A 14,866-nucleotide genomic window follows, 5' to 3' on the forward strand; every position below is an offset into this window, starting at 1 on the left:
TTATGAGTCAATTCTGGATGAATGGATGGATGCTGGGTGCACTGACTAAAGCCCCCAAAAGATGTGGTTTGAGGCTGCTGCCAAAATATCCTGAGGAGAAGGGAGACAAAGGAAGAGTCCAGGGTATTAGATTTCTCACAAGCTACTGTTTGCTTTAATTAGGTCCTTGTTTATCTTTCTTTGGAGTGTCTGGATATGGAACGTTGTTTATTTTCATAACTAACAAATGTAGGCTTTCAGAGCGATAATAATAAAAAGAAAACAGCTGCCGTGAGAGAAGGAAAATTCAAGAAAAAGAAATCCTAGAGAAGCTGAAGGAAAAGTCCTCGTGTCGCAAAGCCCCGTGTTTCATGGGGACCAGGTTTGCGTTGCATGTAGGTCTCATCTGCATCCCCTCCCCTACACTTCCCACTGCCCGAGCTCTATATTCCTTCGAAGGATTTTTATTTATTTTTTCTGTGTGATGATGATAGGACCCAAGTTTTTGTATGTGCTAGGCAAGTGCCCGACCATGGAGGGGCATCCCCAAGGCCTCACTTTTTATTCTTGGTGAGAAAGAAAACAGTATTTAGTTTTGCAATCCTCCACCTGAATAGTACATTTTAGATGTATTGTTTTAGAGTCCTTCCAGTCCTATCATAGGGTCACTGCTTCTTGTCTCTGCAGTTAAATTACTGTAGCTTTCACTCATATAATTGAGCTGCTTCTCAAAAACTGATTCTAGTTCAGTATAATTTTCTCATAAATCCTTTTTTTCTTTTTTACAAGATTAAAGAGGGTTTCTAAAGGAGTTGGGGAAATACTTGCTTTGACATCAGGCAGTTACTGAGGTATATCAAGTGGAGCAGGGGAGACAGCCTTGTGGCTTTTTTATCTAATATTAGTTGAAAACTTAAAAATCTTCATCCCTAGTGTTTGCCTAGGGGAGGTAAGCTTTACTGAAGATAGCAAACATGTACTGCTTATTAAAATATTTTGCTAGTCAGCTTATTGATTGGACATTAGCTTATTTTGAGAGCTGTCATAGAATCCTGAATTGTTACCATAATACTGGGCCTCTGCCCTCACTCTTGTTAAGGGATGGAGTCAATTGCACAGATCCAGTGCGCTTTACATATTAGACATGTTCGTTCAAGAATTCCACCTGGTTTCAGGGAGATAGACATCTACAGTGGATAGCCAATCCAAATAGAGAGGCAGCCAGTTGGTTTCTGATTCACTTCACTCCTCCCCTCATCTTCTGGCTTGCAAAATACCTGGCTATCATAGAGAAAGTGAGTCAATGCAGTATTTGGTGTAAGTAGCTATTAAATATTTCTTCTATGGCTTAATAATGTGTATTTAATTTTTTTGAACTAAAATATATCGTTGTAGTCTTTGTAAACACCAGAGGAGGTAGAGCACAAAAAATTGCCTTAGGGCGTCAGAATGATGAACCATTTGCTTATAGTCTGATGACTCTTTGTCCAGATCAACTTTGTTCCCCATTCTGTGCCCTCCTCAATTTCTCCCTGTTAATAAAGACAATGTGCTCAGGCACAGTGGTACATGCCTAGAATCCAGGCAGATCTTTGGGAATACAAGGCCAGGCTAAACTACATAGTGATACTCCTTTTTTTTTTTAAAAAAAAAAAATCATTGTGTCTGTATTTTTTGAGACAGTGTGAAGTCTTTTGCCAGAGTTGCAAATTTATAGCCCTGCTTACTGTCTTCACTGGTCTCTCATATGTAACAGAAGAATGAAGATGTTAGTTGGTCCGAGGCCTATTTACACAACAGCTTTCATCAACTATATCTGAAGATGGAGTCTTATATTTCTTTTCAAATCCCCACCCCATCTTGTTCTAGTTGGGTCTGACTCTCATGTTGCCAAAGAGGCAAAAGAGCCTGTGTTCAAATATTTCAGTAGCTTGCACCTTGCCCTTAATGAACAGGGGACTAGAGGCCTGTTTGATGTCTCTAAATTAGTATGTGCACTATATTTTGTTTTGAGAATGTAAAACATGTCATTCCCTTAGTCCTTAGTCTAAATTCAAGACTTTCCCCTACATAATGTTTGGCATTGTGTGCGGAATTCCCACGGGAGCAGTTAGTGAGAGGTACCTTAGTGTAAAACCAACAGCTTGTGTTGAGTCACTCAAGAGAGAGAAGGAAAGGCGACCCCAGAGTGGACATTTCTGAGGAGTCCAACTGGGTCAAAAGGGCATTGATATAACGTGGAAGTTAACATGAAGGGATGGGCTCGCATATGCCCAGGCCAATGAGAAGCATCTGATGGAGAGAACCAATAGTCAAGAAAGGAAAGAAAGGGGCTTCCTAATTGGATGACTTGATCAATCTGAGCACTGTCATTATCCCTTGACTTACACCGACTCATTTCTAAAGTCTTAGAAAAAGGCCTCAACAATTAAGTAATTATTATATATGTATGTCATTATCTTTTCTAGCTTAGACAGGAGGGAATGGCCAGCATCTTACTCAGCATCCCCTAGCTAGCACTTGACAGACGAGCTCTGACTCAGCCTACTACTCTGAGTTGAATTTAGATATTCTGCAATTCATCTGAATATCTAATGAGTTAAAACTTCCTTGTTTTCTCTTTGAATTTCTGAAAAGTCTGACTTATGACCATTCTTCTAACATTATTTAGTAAATGTCCTGAGAGATCCCCTTGAAACCCAGACGAAAACCAACCCCAAACCAAAACAAAGCTTATAGAGAGCCTGGCCTTGTGAATATATGTTGCTTATGACATTTTCCTGCAACACAAACAAAACCCACATCATATTGTCCGACACAGGTCATGTGGAGGGGAAAAGATTTGTCCAGACGACTCCTAAAGCAATCATCTGAGGCATAGATTAAGGATAAACAGAGCTTTTGTTTGCATGTAGGACAGAGAAGAAGGAAAGTTGGGTAGCAGCTCACCAAGGCCAAGCCATGGCTATGAAACACACCTTCCAGAAGTTTCCATGGAGATTCTGACCTGCTAGGTTTCCTGAAATGATACTCATTTGGTCTTCCTGCTTTCACTAGGACATAATGACTACATGTGTCCAGCTACAAACCAGTGCACCATCGACAAGAACAGGAGGAAGAGCTGCCAGGCCTGCCGGCTGCGCAAGTGTTATGAAGTAGGCATGATGAAAGGCGGTAAGTGCATGTACCCAAGGTGCTGGTGCAGGGGGCTGGCTGCTGTCACCCCAGAGCTGGATCTTTCCCATTTTAGCACCTTTTCTCTCGTTTTCTTGGGTTTGGAAAAAAGGTTTTCAGAATGTGTAGTATTTGTTTTTAATTGGAAGCAACTAGAACCAAGACTTCTACCATACCACCTTGTGTTTTATATTTTCAAGGTAAACATTGCGTTGGAAATCAAAGGTGTGTGGGAGGTACTAGGTGAAGGAGGGCTCCTCCGTGATTCACTCTGGGAAGGTGTTGATGTTTCCGTTGATATAGCTAATGCCAGAAAATGTTATTAGGAGATGAACTTTCCTCAATGGAGATTCCCCTATGGGAGAGAGAGACAGCTGCTGAGTCTGCTTCTATTGTTTTATGTCACTTAGGAAATCTGCATTTCAATCAAAAGGCATTAGAGGAGCTGAGTCAGCAGCCTCCACAGCCTCTGTGTCTGGCCTGATGCTAGGGTGGTTCCAGCAGTGTGACATGGCTTTATCTTGTGGCTGCTGGTGCGTGGGTGCACGCATACATCCCCTCCTGGCTCCTCACGTGTTCAGTCTCCCAGATTTCTTGCGTGGGACTCTGAAGTTCAGTCTTCTTTGGGAGATTATTAGATAATTCAACATGTGGTTATCTGAGAGATTCCTTTGAGTTCTTGAGTCGGGAATCTTACCGATGGATCATCGATTCTAATCTTGGGTTGCCTTCTCTGTAGTGACAGGGACCAAACAGGTATTGCAAGATGGAAGTCGAGTCCCAGATGCACTCAGATGTCTCCATAGTGACACAGGGAAAAAGAAACCATGCGGGTTATCCTGGGGAAAGGCTTCTAGGAGCAGATGTGATAACAGAACAGGGCAGGTACACATGGGCAAGTCAGAAGACAACTTCACATGTTTTTTTTTTCAGGTACCATCTACTTGTTTGACAGGGTCTCTCACTGACCTGGAACTGCTCAAGCAGGCTACACTAGCTGACCACTAAACCCAGACCTCTGCCTCTCTCCAGTTCACCATTGTTGGGCGTATCATTAATACTTACTTTATCTCACTGACTGGTGCATGCTTTTAATCCCAGTACCTAGGAGGCAGAGGCAGGTAGATCTCTGTGAGTTCTAGGCCAGCCTGGTCTACAGAGTGAGCTCCAGGAAACCCTGTATCAGAAAACCAAAAGGTACTTTGTCTTATTGCTGTGATAAAAATACCTACCAAAAGCAACTTAAAGGAGAAGTGGTTCAATTTTTGCCTCACTGCTTGAGGCTAGAGTCTGCCATGGCTTGGAAGTCATGGCATCATACGCTTGAGGTGGCTGGTCACAACGCAGCCACAGATAGGAGACAGAAAATGATGAATGTCCCAATCAGCTCATTTATTTTCTTTTTATGGCACCTATGATCTTAGCCCATGGTATAGTGTTACCCCACAGTTATGGCGAGTCTCTCCATCTCCGTTAACCCAGGGAGAAACTCCCTTACAGACACACACGAGGATTTGTCTCCTTGGTCAGTCTAGACCTGTCAGACTGGGATCACAAGCACTCGTGTCCATACACAGCTTTTCTCATGTGTGTCCTGTAGATCAAACTCCTGTCCTAAGGCTTATCAGAGAAGCCCTTTGCCAACTGAGCTATCTCCCCAATGCAGAGGAAAGTCAGGTTTTAACTGATTAATACCAGGGCAAAGAGGGAAGAGGGGGAAACCCAAGAGTAGCAGTCAGGGTGAGGGCATGCTTGACTACCACAGCTTACTATGGAGGACACCTTCGTTCCCTGGTCAGAATGAGACTTGGAACGCGGCATTTAGAATTGTCTCCTAGCAAAGAGTTGAAATGTTGAATTTGTGCTTTGTGTGAAATATGACTACATGTCTTAAATGCCTGAAAAAGCAGCTGGAATTCAGAGGTAATTAATTCTAAGAACTGAACAGTCACATTCAGAAGATGACACCTTGAATCACAAATGGATTCAATATTTAGGAATTCATCTTTCTTTGTACCATTAGAAAATTAGTCAGGCTTAATTAAACTCACCAAAAGCTTCCTACGGTAGCTTGATAAGTGACAGGAAAGTAACAGCTTCATGGAGATTGTTTCAGGGAGTAACGGCAGAGGTCGAGTTTCTCCTGCATGAACTGCAGGCAGCTTGAGCCAGGGATTCCTTCTCTCTGAAAAGTGAAAGGATCACCCCGAATATGTCCAGAGCATTTTGAAAAAATGTGATGGCCCTCATACCTTGATACCCTTCCTAAAAACAATTCTTTTTTAAAAATCCTAATTGTTATGCAGAGAGAGCCATTTTGGCTTCATAAATCTAAACGATGCTCCTTCATTTTCTGTCTAACAGAAATTCCGGTTGACAAAGACGTAGTGGGATGCTTCTGTTTTCGAATAAAAATGCAGATTTGCTTGTGTTGGGCCAGTCTGTGCTGTAATGGAGACTGCTGGTGTTTCCCAGCCACCCAGACCCGAATAATCACACAGAAACTATATCAATTGCAACACCGCTTGGCCAGTGACTCTAGTGTATTTCTAGCTAGCTCTTATGTCATAAATGAACCCATTTCTATTAATCTGTGTATCATCATGAGGCTGTGGCTCACTGGGTAAGATTCTGGGCATAATTCTCCTTCAGCAGCTACATGGTGTTGCCTTGACTCAGCCTACTTTCTCTCTCTATATCTTTGTTCGGATTTCCCACCCGACTTTACTCTGCTAAGCCATTGGCCAAAACAGCCTTATTCATCAACCAGTAAGAGCAACACATAGAGAGGACAGCCCACATCACTGTGTCAGCGCATATTTGGTTTTTCCTTTTGTAAGATTTATTTATTTATTATGTATACAACATTCTGCCTCCATGTATGCCTGTGTGCCTGAAGAGGACTCCAAATCTCATTATAGATGGCTGTGAGCTACCATGTGGTTTCTGGGACATGAACTCAAAACCTCTAGAAGAGCAGCCAGTGTTCTTAACCTCTGAGCCATCTCTCCAGTCCCATTAGCACATATTTGTACCCGTGCATTTGTGACTGAAAAAAATATATGTCTGTATTAGTGTTCTAGGGCTACTGTAACAAAATGCTACACATTGGATATTTTAAATGACAAAAATTAGCCTTCTCACATTACTGGAAGCTGAAAGTCTGAGGTTCACATGCTACAGAATTTGGTTTCTGGTATAGATTTCTCTTCCAGGCTTGAGGTATCTTCGTATAACATTTCCTCTGGGTATATGTTCATCTTTCCACTTTTTAGAACAATACCAGTTCTATTGAGTTAAGGGCCTACCCCTCTAATTTCATTTAATCTTTTTTAAAACAATTTTTTATTGTTATTTTATGTGTGTGGGTACTTTGCTTGAATGTATGTCTGTGCACCGCTTGCCTGACTGATACCCTTGAAACTCAGAAAAAGACTTCCGATCACCTGGAATTGGAGTTACAGATAGTTGTGAGCCTCCATGTCATAGAACCTGGGTCTTCTGAAAGGGTAGTCAGTGCTCTTAACCTCTGAGTTATTATCTCTCTAATATTGACTTCATTTAATCTTAATTATCTCCATAAAGGAGCTGTTCCAAATATCACTTTGGATGCTGGAATTTCGATACACGAGTTTTCCTTCTGGGGGTAAAATTCCCTATTTCCAGCGTGCTGCAAGAGAGCACCACAGATCAGATGGCTTACTGAGAAATGAGCCTCGTCCTGTACTGGAGGCTGGAAGCCTGTAGTCTGTGTAGCAGCTCTGGTTTCTCCTGGTGTCTCTCTCCTTGGCTTGCAGCATGCCACTCCCCCCTGTCCTCACACGACCTTCCCTCTGCCCACACTTTCTTCCTCTTGTTGTAAGGACACCAGTTATTCCGGATTAGGGACGTAACATTATGAGCTTGTTTAACCGCTCTTCAAATGCCCTGTTTTCCATGACAGGTACATTCTGCGGTTCTGGAGGTTGGGGGCTTCAAAATACAAATTCTGCAGGCATACGATTCAATATTTAGCAGTGTCTTTTTAGGGTCCCCAGTCAACTACTCAGGGTCTGTCTATACACACTGAGAATGTGTCTTCCTGACTGTTTCTATTTATATACATACCCTTTAAGATTGTTTTATCATGAAAATATAGCCTGTGACAACATCTCATGTTAAGGACCCTTATAAAGTTTCGTTTTGTAAAGCAATATGATTTATTGTACATGGATACCACACATGACCTCACGACACCGTATGTATCAACCACTCTTAGGATAAAGACTTAATTTACAACGGGAAGTACCATTATAGCTAACTACAAAATTCGTAGTTGTAAAGATGCCTATGATAAACCTTTGCAACATTATCCAACAGGTTCATAACCATCCAGTTTCTTAACCAGGCTAGATACCAACTGGGATATTGAATATACACACATAGCAAGAAAGTGATGGAGTCTAGAACAGGACTTGATTCTCTTATTGAAGACCTCTTCTACAGATCTAAGAGTGCATGATTTGGCTACCTGAGAAGATGACTTTCATTTGTTAAAATGCCTGCTGGTCCAGGTGTCCCACCATGATCAGATTTGTTCTGAGAACTGTGGTTCCAGAAGATGCAACATTTAAGGTGTGCAGTTGAAACGCCTTTCCCCCTGACTGCATGTCTAGATCTCTCTGCCTTGGTTTCTCTTCCCATTTTGTCACATAAAGTCTATGGTTTAGGAACGTCTAGTAACATCTATTGTTTAGGAAGGTCTTCCCTGTTGCCCCAGGCTGGGTTAGATCCCAGTGTTCTCGCTTGCACAGCATAGCTCTTCTGGGTGATCCACTCACTATTATTAGAACTTCCCAGTGGCTGTATTGCTAGATAGTTATCAAATTCCAAGCTGGCTCTTTGGAGTTCTTTCTTTGCACTCTTTAGCCCTAAAACAAGCCTCAGAGCAGAGGTTTAAGAAATTTTTAAAGAATGAACTCAGTCTGTTTAAATAATTATGTGTGTAGGACTTCTTACAAGGCATTGCGGGTAAAGAGACAATGAATACGGCCCTAGTCTCTTACAGCCCTGTTCTCACAATGCAAAGAGAACATCTGCATGTAATAAAATCCAGAAGGCATGTCGAGGCTTGATTGTGTTGGAGGATGGATGTTTAAATTACAAAATATCAGGATGGGAGTCAGAGCATCTGATAGTTGCTCCTGGATTTTATCCAACCCGGCAGATCACACAGGCCATTTGATTTTCAGGTATCTACTATTTCTTGTGTGTTTGACAATCTTGGTTAATGAAAAGGGGAAGGCTTCAGATGTGAAGTTCTGGTTTAAAGACTGGCTCCTCCTCAGACTTGGTAGGCAACTGGGGTCACTTTTAGGAGCCATGCTGTTCTCAGCTGCAAGATGAGCTAAACAATTTCTACTCCGCCGCTTTGTCTTGAGGACCACAAATCACAACATATAAAAATACTTTACAGATCCAAAGTTCTACACAAGGTGAGTGATTGCATCGCCTCCTAAGAACTTTATCGTCAACTTGCGCCTTTAAAATTGTTTTCACTGGAAGCAAATATTAACAGGTATACGTGTCTACTAGGTTAGTGTATCTAATTCCTTTAGAGGGTCAAAATCTGGCATAGACGCATATGCCTTAAAAAGGCCTTTTGATGTCTATGTTGTGTATAGCTGCATGATAAATGAGCTTTGTGGTTTATCTTTTAATTTTGCCAAAGATTTACAGAGACTTGTCGCAATAGACCCAAAGGCATGTTGATGCTAGCATCCTCATTTTGCGGATGAGGAAATTGCCTCATGTTAACAGACAAGCAGAGTTTACTCACTAAGTATACTGGTTAGGTTTCATGGAATTTTGCACTGAGATTTGAGATAGTAGAAGCAGTGAGCTAATCTGTAAATATTTTGATAACAGCGTTCTCACCCAAAATTCAAGAGTGTTCTAAAGTGATATATTGTTTAAGAGTTACTCTGTTTTATTCATGCGGTGAGAGCATGAGCTCTTATTGGAGTTGCCAAGCAATTGCTCTACAATGTTTATTATAATGTTTTCATATCTATAGTATTCTGGGTAATAAGAGATTAAATATGATCAAAACCCCCCACTATATTAAAGAGGCAAGAAGAGTGTTTTTAAAAATGCTTAATTTTTATTTATGGAATACATCATCATTATGACCTAAGTCTGCTTTTTGTTTCTTTTAAAACATTTTTCTTATTGTCGGGCTTTTAATATATACAGTGAAATATGATCATATTGTACTCCCCTCTAAGCTCCTTATCCCCAGTGTGGCCTTCTCAAGTTCATGGCTTTTTTGTTTGTTTGTTTTTGAAAACCCACTCAGTACAGTTAATTTTGGCCATATATAAACAGGTGTGGGGCATTGAAACCTATCTGTGGTCACATCCCTAAAGATAAGAAAAAAAAATTCTCCCTCTTCAGCTATCAAATGCCAGGAGCTTCTTAGTGAGGGTGGAGCTTGGAGATCATCTTCCTCATCTTGGTCGGCTTGACCATGTGTAGGTGCAGGTAACATTAACTCAGGTAGTTGAGTAAATGATTACAACAGCCCTGTCCGGAAGAGAGCATTCCTCAGCACTCCTCCCATCTGTCCCTTATGTTCTTTCTACCTTCTTTTTTGTTTATGAATTATTTGTTTCATTTGATCAGTGTGTCTATTTGTATGTAATTACCATGCTTTTGTGATCATAGTTTACCCTTGATGTATAATTTGAAATCATTGTGTTGCTCTAGCTTTGTTCTGTTTGTTCAAGATTGCTTTGGATATTTAGGACTTTTTGTTTGCACCTGACTTTTAGGATTATTGTATTCTTTTAAGCAATGTTCTTGACATTTTGATACAAATTACATTGAATCTGTAAATCACTTCAGCTACTCTGGACATTTTAACAATGGATTTTTTTAATCCATGAACATTGGCTATCTTTCAATTTGCTAGCGTCTTCCTCAGTTTGTTTAATTGATACTTAGTTTTCAGTACGTGGCTCTTTCCCTTCTTGGGTAAACACATTATCTTTTATAGCTATCCTACCTAGGTGGAGTTGTTTTCTTGGATACCCCATTGTTATTGCCTGGAAACAGGACTGCATCTTTTTAGACAGGCTCTCACTATGTAGATGAGGTTGGCCTGAAATTCATTAGCAGCACAATATAGTGGATTCTTGATCTTATTTCCTCAGTCTCCCAAGTCCTGTGTTCACCAATACATGTCAATGCACCCAACTTACAATTGGATTTTGGGGCTGTTGTATGATAATTTTGCATCCTAAGACCATACTCAATTTGTTTCTTCTTTCTAACATTTTTTTGATATAATATTTAGTGTTTTCTGTCTATAAAACAATGCAAAGTATAAATAGGGGTAATATATTACTTTTTGTGCTTTTATTTATTCATTATTTTACTTAGTTGTTCTGGTTATGTTTTCCAGCACTATGGTGAATAAAAGCAACAAGAATCGATATCTTTGCTTTGCTCCCAGTCTTGTATAAGGAATATTCAACTTTCCACTACCGAGTATATTTGTTGTGGGTATTTGATGTGTTCTGAGATACATTCCTTCACTATTAAATCTTTTGAGAGTTTTGTTTTTAATCAGAAAAGGAAACTAAACTTGGTTAAGGGCAGTTTTTGTATCTAGTGAAATGATTTTGTGTTATTTTCCCTGCCACAGTAGTGTGTCACATTTATAGGTTTTTAGGAGTTTGAGGATTAGTCTCTGTTCTTTAATTATTTGAAGAGTTGGTAGCAAGCACCTTCAGTCCTGAGCTCACATATGATGGGGACCTTTTCCTACCGAGTCACTCTGTTTACTCATCACTGACTCATCTTTCATGATTCAGTCTTAATGATTACATGTGTCCAGGAATTTGTCAATTTCTTCTCATTAGTCAGGTTTATTGGTATGTTCTTATCAACTGTCTCCTTTGTACTGCTATGTATTCTTCATAATTTTCTATCTTCTATATAAAAATTTTATTTTTTGGGCTCTCCTGTCCTTCTTTATCTAGCTAGTATTGTCTATCTTAAAAATCAACTCTTAATTCTATTGATTTTTTGACTTTTTGTTAGTCTCTACTTCATTACTTTTGCTCTAGTCTCTATTGTCTCTACTAATCTGGGGTTTCATTCTTTATTATTTAACTTCCTAAAGTGTAATGTTAGGCTGTTTCAGAACTAACTTACTTATTTTCCCTTTTCTTTCTACCTTTCCCTCCCACTCTCTCTCTGTCCCTCCCATCCATCCTTCTTTCTTTCTCTTTTGTTTTTAGTTTTGATACAGACATTTATTTGTTTTTTTTAATTTTATTTGTTTATTTTTAAAATAATCTTTTCTCATCTTACATACCAATCCCAGGTCCCACTCCCTCTTTTTCTCCCCACCTTCCCCCACCCCAACCATTCCTTCCCATGGGGAACCAACCAAGTCTGGTACATCATTTTGAGGCAGGACCAAGGTCCACCCCCCATATCTAGGCTGAGCAAGGTATCCCTCCAAAGGGAATGTGCTCCAAAGTCAGTTCAAGCACTAGGGACAAATCCTTGTCCCACTCCCAGTGTCCCCAGAGACTGCCCAAGCCACATGTGTCGCCCACATTCAGAGCATCTAATTTGGTCCTAGTCAGTGCCCCCACTGTAAGTCCAGAGTCGGTGAGTTCCCCTTACCTCAGGTCAGCTGTTTCTGTGGGTATCCCCATGATGATCTTGACCCCTTTGCTCATATTATCACTCCTCCCTCTCTTTGACTGGACTCCAGAAGCTTGGCCAAGTGCTTAGCAATACAGACCTTTATTACTGCTATAAATATATCTCAGAATTGCTTTTTCTTTGTACCCCATAACTTTTGGCATAATGTATTTCCTTTTTTTTTGTCAAATGACTCCCTCCCTTTTTAAAATTCTTACTCATTAAATATTTAGGAGTGTTTAATTTTTATGTTTTTGTTAATTTTCCAAAATTCATACTGTGATTAATTATTATTTTTACGTTACTGAGGTCGGAAAGGTAATAGGTATGACTTCACTTTCGCTAAATTTGTCGAAACGTGTTTTGTGGCCTAGTAAGTCCCTCCTGTATCACTGCTGTTGAAAAGGCATTACGTATTTGTCTTGCTAGGATGTGGCTCAAGCTTGAGCTTGCTTTATTGAATTTTCTGTCTGATATCTATCTTCGTTGCTCAAAGTTGAATGTTAAAGTTTCTTTTGTACTTTAGCTGTGCTTTTTTTCGTACCAATGGGTGGTTGTTATGTATTTGAGTTCTTGGTTTTTGGTTGTATATTTATTAATAAATATTAGGTTATCTTGATGAATTGACCATTTGGTCATAATAAATAACGTTCTTTTCCTTTTTTGACTTAAAGTTCCATCTTATTTGAGGTAACTGCCCTTACTTTCTTGTGGCTTGAGTTTTCATACAAGGTCTAGCCCTACTTTACCATTCTGTCTCTGCGTCTTCTAGGTGCAGTGAATCTCTTGCAGATAGCATATAGTTGAGTATTTGGTTTTTGTTGTTAATTGTGCTATTACTGAGAAAATTACTATTCCCAGGTAGTTTCATCTGAGAATTTGATTCATTTGCATTCTGAGAAGTAGAACTTACTAATGTTATTTTGCTGATTGTTTTTTGTTGATCCATTGTTACTTTTGCTTCTCTTGCTGTCTTCTTTTGTGATTAAATAATATTTCTCTAAAGTAATATGCTGTAAATCTTTGCTTTTTTGTCTTCTGATACCCATCATAGGACTTTTGCTTTGTGATTACCTTAAAGCATATGAAAAATTCTTGTAACTATAATCAACTTTTCTAAACACTGATGAAATTTTCTCCACTTATTTGATTTTCTTGTTTAGAGATTATTTTGATTTTAAAGAAGGAAAAAAAAGGCTCTCATTTAACTTTCAAGAATTTCCAGATATTGTTCCCTTCTCTGATTTTATTTTTACTTATGTTAATGCATGTGTTCCTGTGTGTATGTATGACACATGTGTTGTGTGGGTGGTCAGAGAGCATTTGGTTCCTAGAAGCTGGAGTGTCAGACAGTTGTGAACTAGCTGATGTAGGTCAAACTTGAGTCCTCTGGAAGAGCAGTAAGTGCTTTTAACTCCCGAGACATCTTTCTAGCCCCTTGAGCAAACAGCTGTATCTTACCTTCTACATTCAAAGATATGTCTGCAGTGAGTCAAGGCTGAGTACGATTCTCTGGAAAGTTCTCTCTTGTCCTTGTTTGTATCTTCCCTTTGTAAAATCAAGTGATGTCTTGTAGAATATAATACTTTTTCTGTGAGTAGACTAATAAATGCCCACGTCTGGGAGCAGTAATACGAATGAATTGCTACTTTTGGACTCTATAAACTGAAGACCCCAGGAAGTTCCTTACTCTTCCTCTCTGTTTAACTGCCATCCCTAGAATAATGAATTGGCTTTAGAGTGGGAAAGAACTTAAGGACAATCTAGTTCACTTCATTGTTCGTCTGCCCATTGTTCTCCTCCAGGTCACACAGCTAGTTAGCTGCTCAGCAAGAAGCCAGGTTGACCCATTTCGTGGATCAATGATTGTTTCTTCATTGTATTGAATGGCTTAGCTGACCTGCTCGTGACACAGGTCATCATCAAAGATAGATGCACGCAAAATAAGATATTAATAGTCACAAACTGAAATCGTGCCTTACAAACAATTACTGTGGATACAGGATACCACTTCTGCAGCAAAAGCATCGGTTACTAATTTGGCTTAGTTGAACAGAAGCAGTACTGTGTAGGTATATAGAAATTATGGTAGGCATTTTAAAAGTATTTAATAGTAATATGATTGAAAAGAAACTTTTATTCCTCGGGGCCAAAGGTCATCTTTTTGAATAGGGGTCCCGACTAATGGTCGGTGTGTACCCAGCTCTTCACTTATTGCCAACAACCCTTTGGAATATTACTTCATTATGAATTTGATGTGGTTTGTCTGTTTCTCAAGGCTCATGTGTTGGTGGATGGGCTTTCTGTGTGGAAACCAGAAGTGGAGCCTAGTAGGGAATGATGAAGTCCTAGAGAAAACTGCCCTCTGAAGGAATTAAACATGGCTTTTGGGGGCCATGTTTTTATTATTATTTTTTCCTAAAGAGAGAAAAAATTGTCCCTCCCTGCTCTCTGGCTTCCTGTCTTGCATTATGGTTGCTCTTGTACATACTTATGACAGGTTGCTCTCCTCCAGGAGGCCATGGCCAGAGGCTAGCCAATAGGAATATGTCTCTGTCTTAAGACTTCCAGCTTCCAAAGCTGTGGAATAAATACATCTATTTTTATGACCCCAAGGCTTAGGTATTTTCTTATTACAATGAAAAATGAAACTAATGCCTAGTATTTTCTTGTTAAAAAATTAAGGGTACAGGGCTTAGTAGTCTCTAAAGTATCTCGCAAATCTTAAATTTTATTTTTTTTTGGTCAGGCAATGGTGGCACACACCTTTAATCCTAGCATCCAGGAGGCAGAGGCAGACAGATCTCTGAGTCTAAGGCTATTCTGGTCTATAGAGCAAGTTCCAGGACAGCCAAGGCTACACAAAAAAACTCTGCCTAGAAAAAAATCAAAATAAAAATTTTAAATATTTTTATGATTTAAGTTAATATAGAAGCAATATAAAGATGATGATGTGAAGATAAAGGATATCTATCTATCATCTATCTATCTATCTATCTATCTATCTATCTAT

The 14,866-nt window shown here is 39.6% G+C and overlaps 1 protein-coding gene across 3 annotated transcripts in view; it reads left to right on the forward strand.

The window, feature by feature from the left end:
- The window catches only part of Esr1 (estrogen receptor 1), a 256,296-nt gene that overhangs the window by 58,543 nt on the left and 182,887 nt on the right, over positions 1-14,866 (forward strand). For 2 of the 3 annotated variants that reach the window (XM_041680332.1, XM_041680333.1), the window contains exon 3: positions 3,037-3,153. In XM_041680332.1, the coding sequence (XP_041536266.1) occupies positions 3,037-3,153 (117 nt within the window). The remainder of the gene's footprint in view (positions 1-3,036; positions 3,154-14,866) is intronic. The other variant, XM_041680334.1, reaches the window with a different exon arrangement.

This window comes from Microtus oregoni, unplaced genomic scaffold (assembly GCF_018167655.1).
Source record: "Microtus oregoni isolate MIOR12 unplaced genomic scaffold, Mior012 000033F_ref0000390, whole genome shotgun sequence".
Lineage (NCBI taxonomy): Eukaryota > Metazoa > Chordata > Mammalia > Rodentia > Cricetidae > Microtus > Microtus oregoni.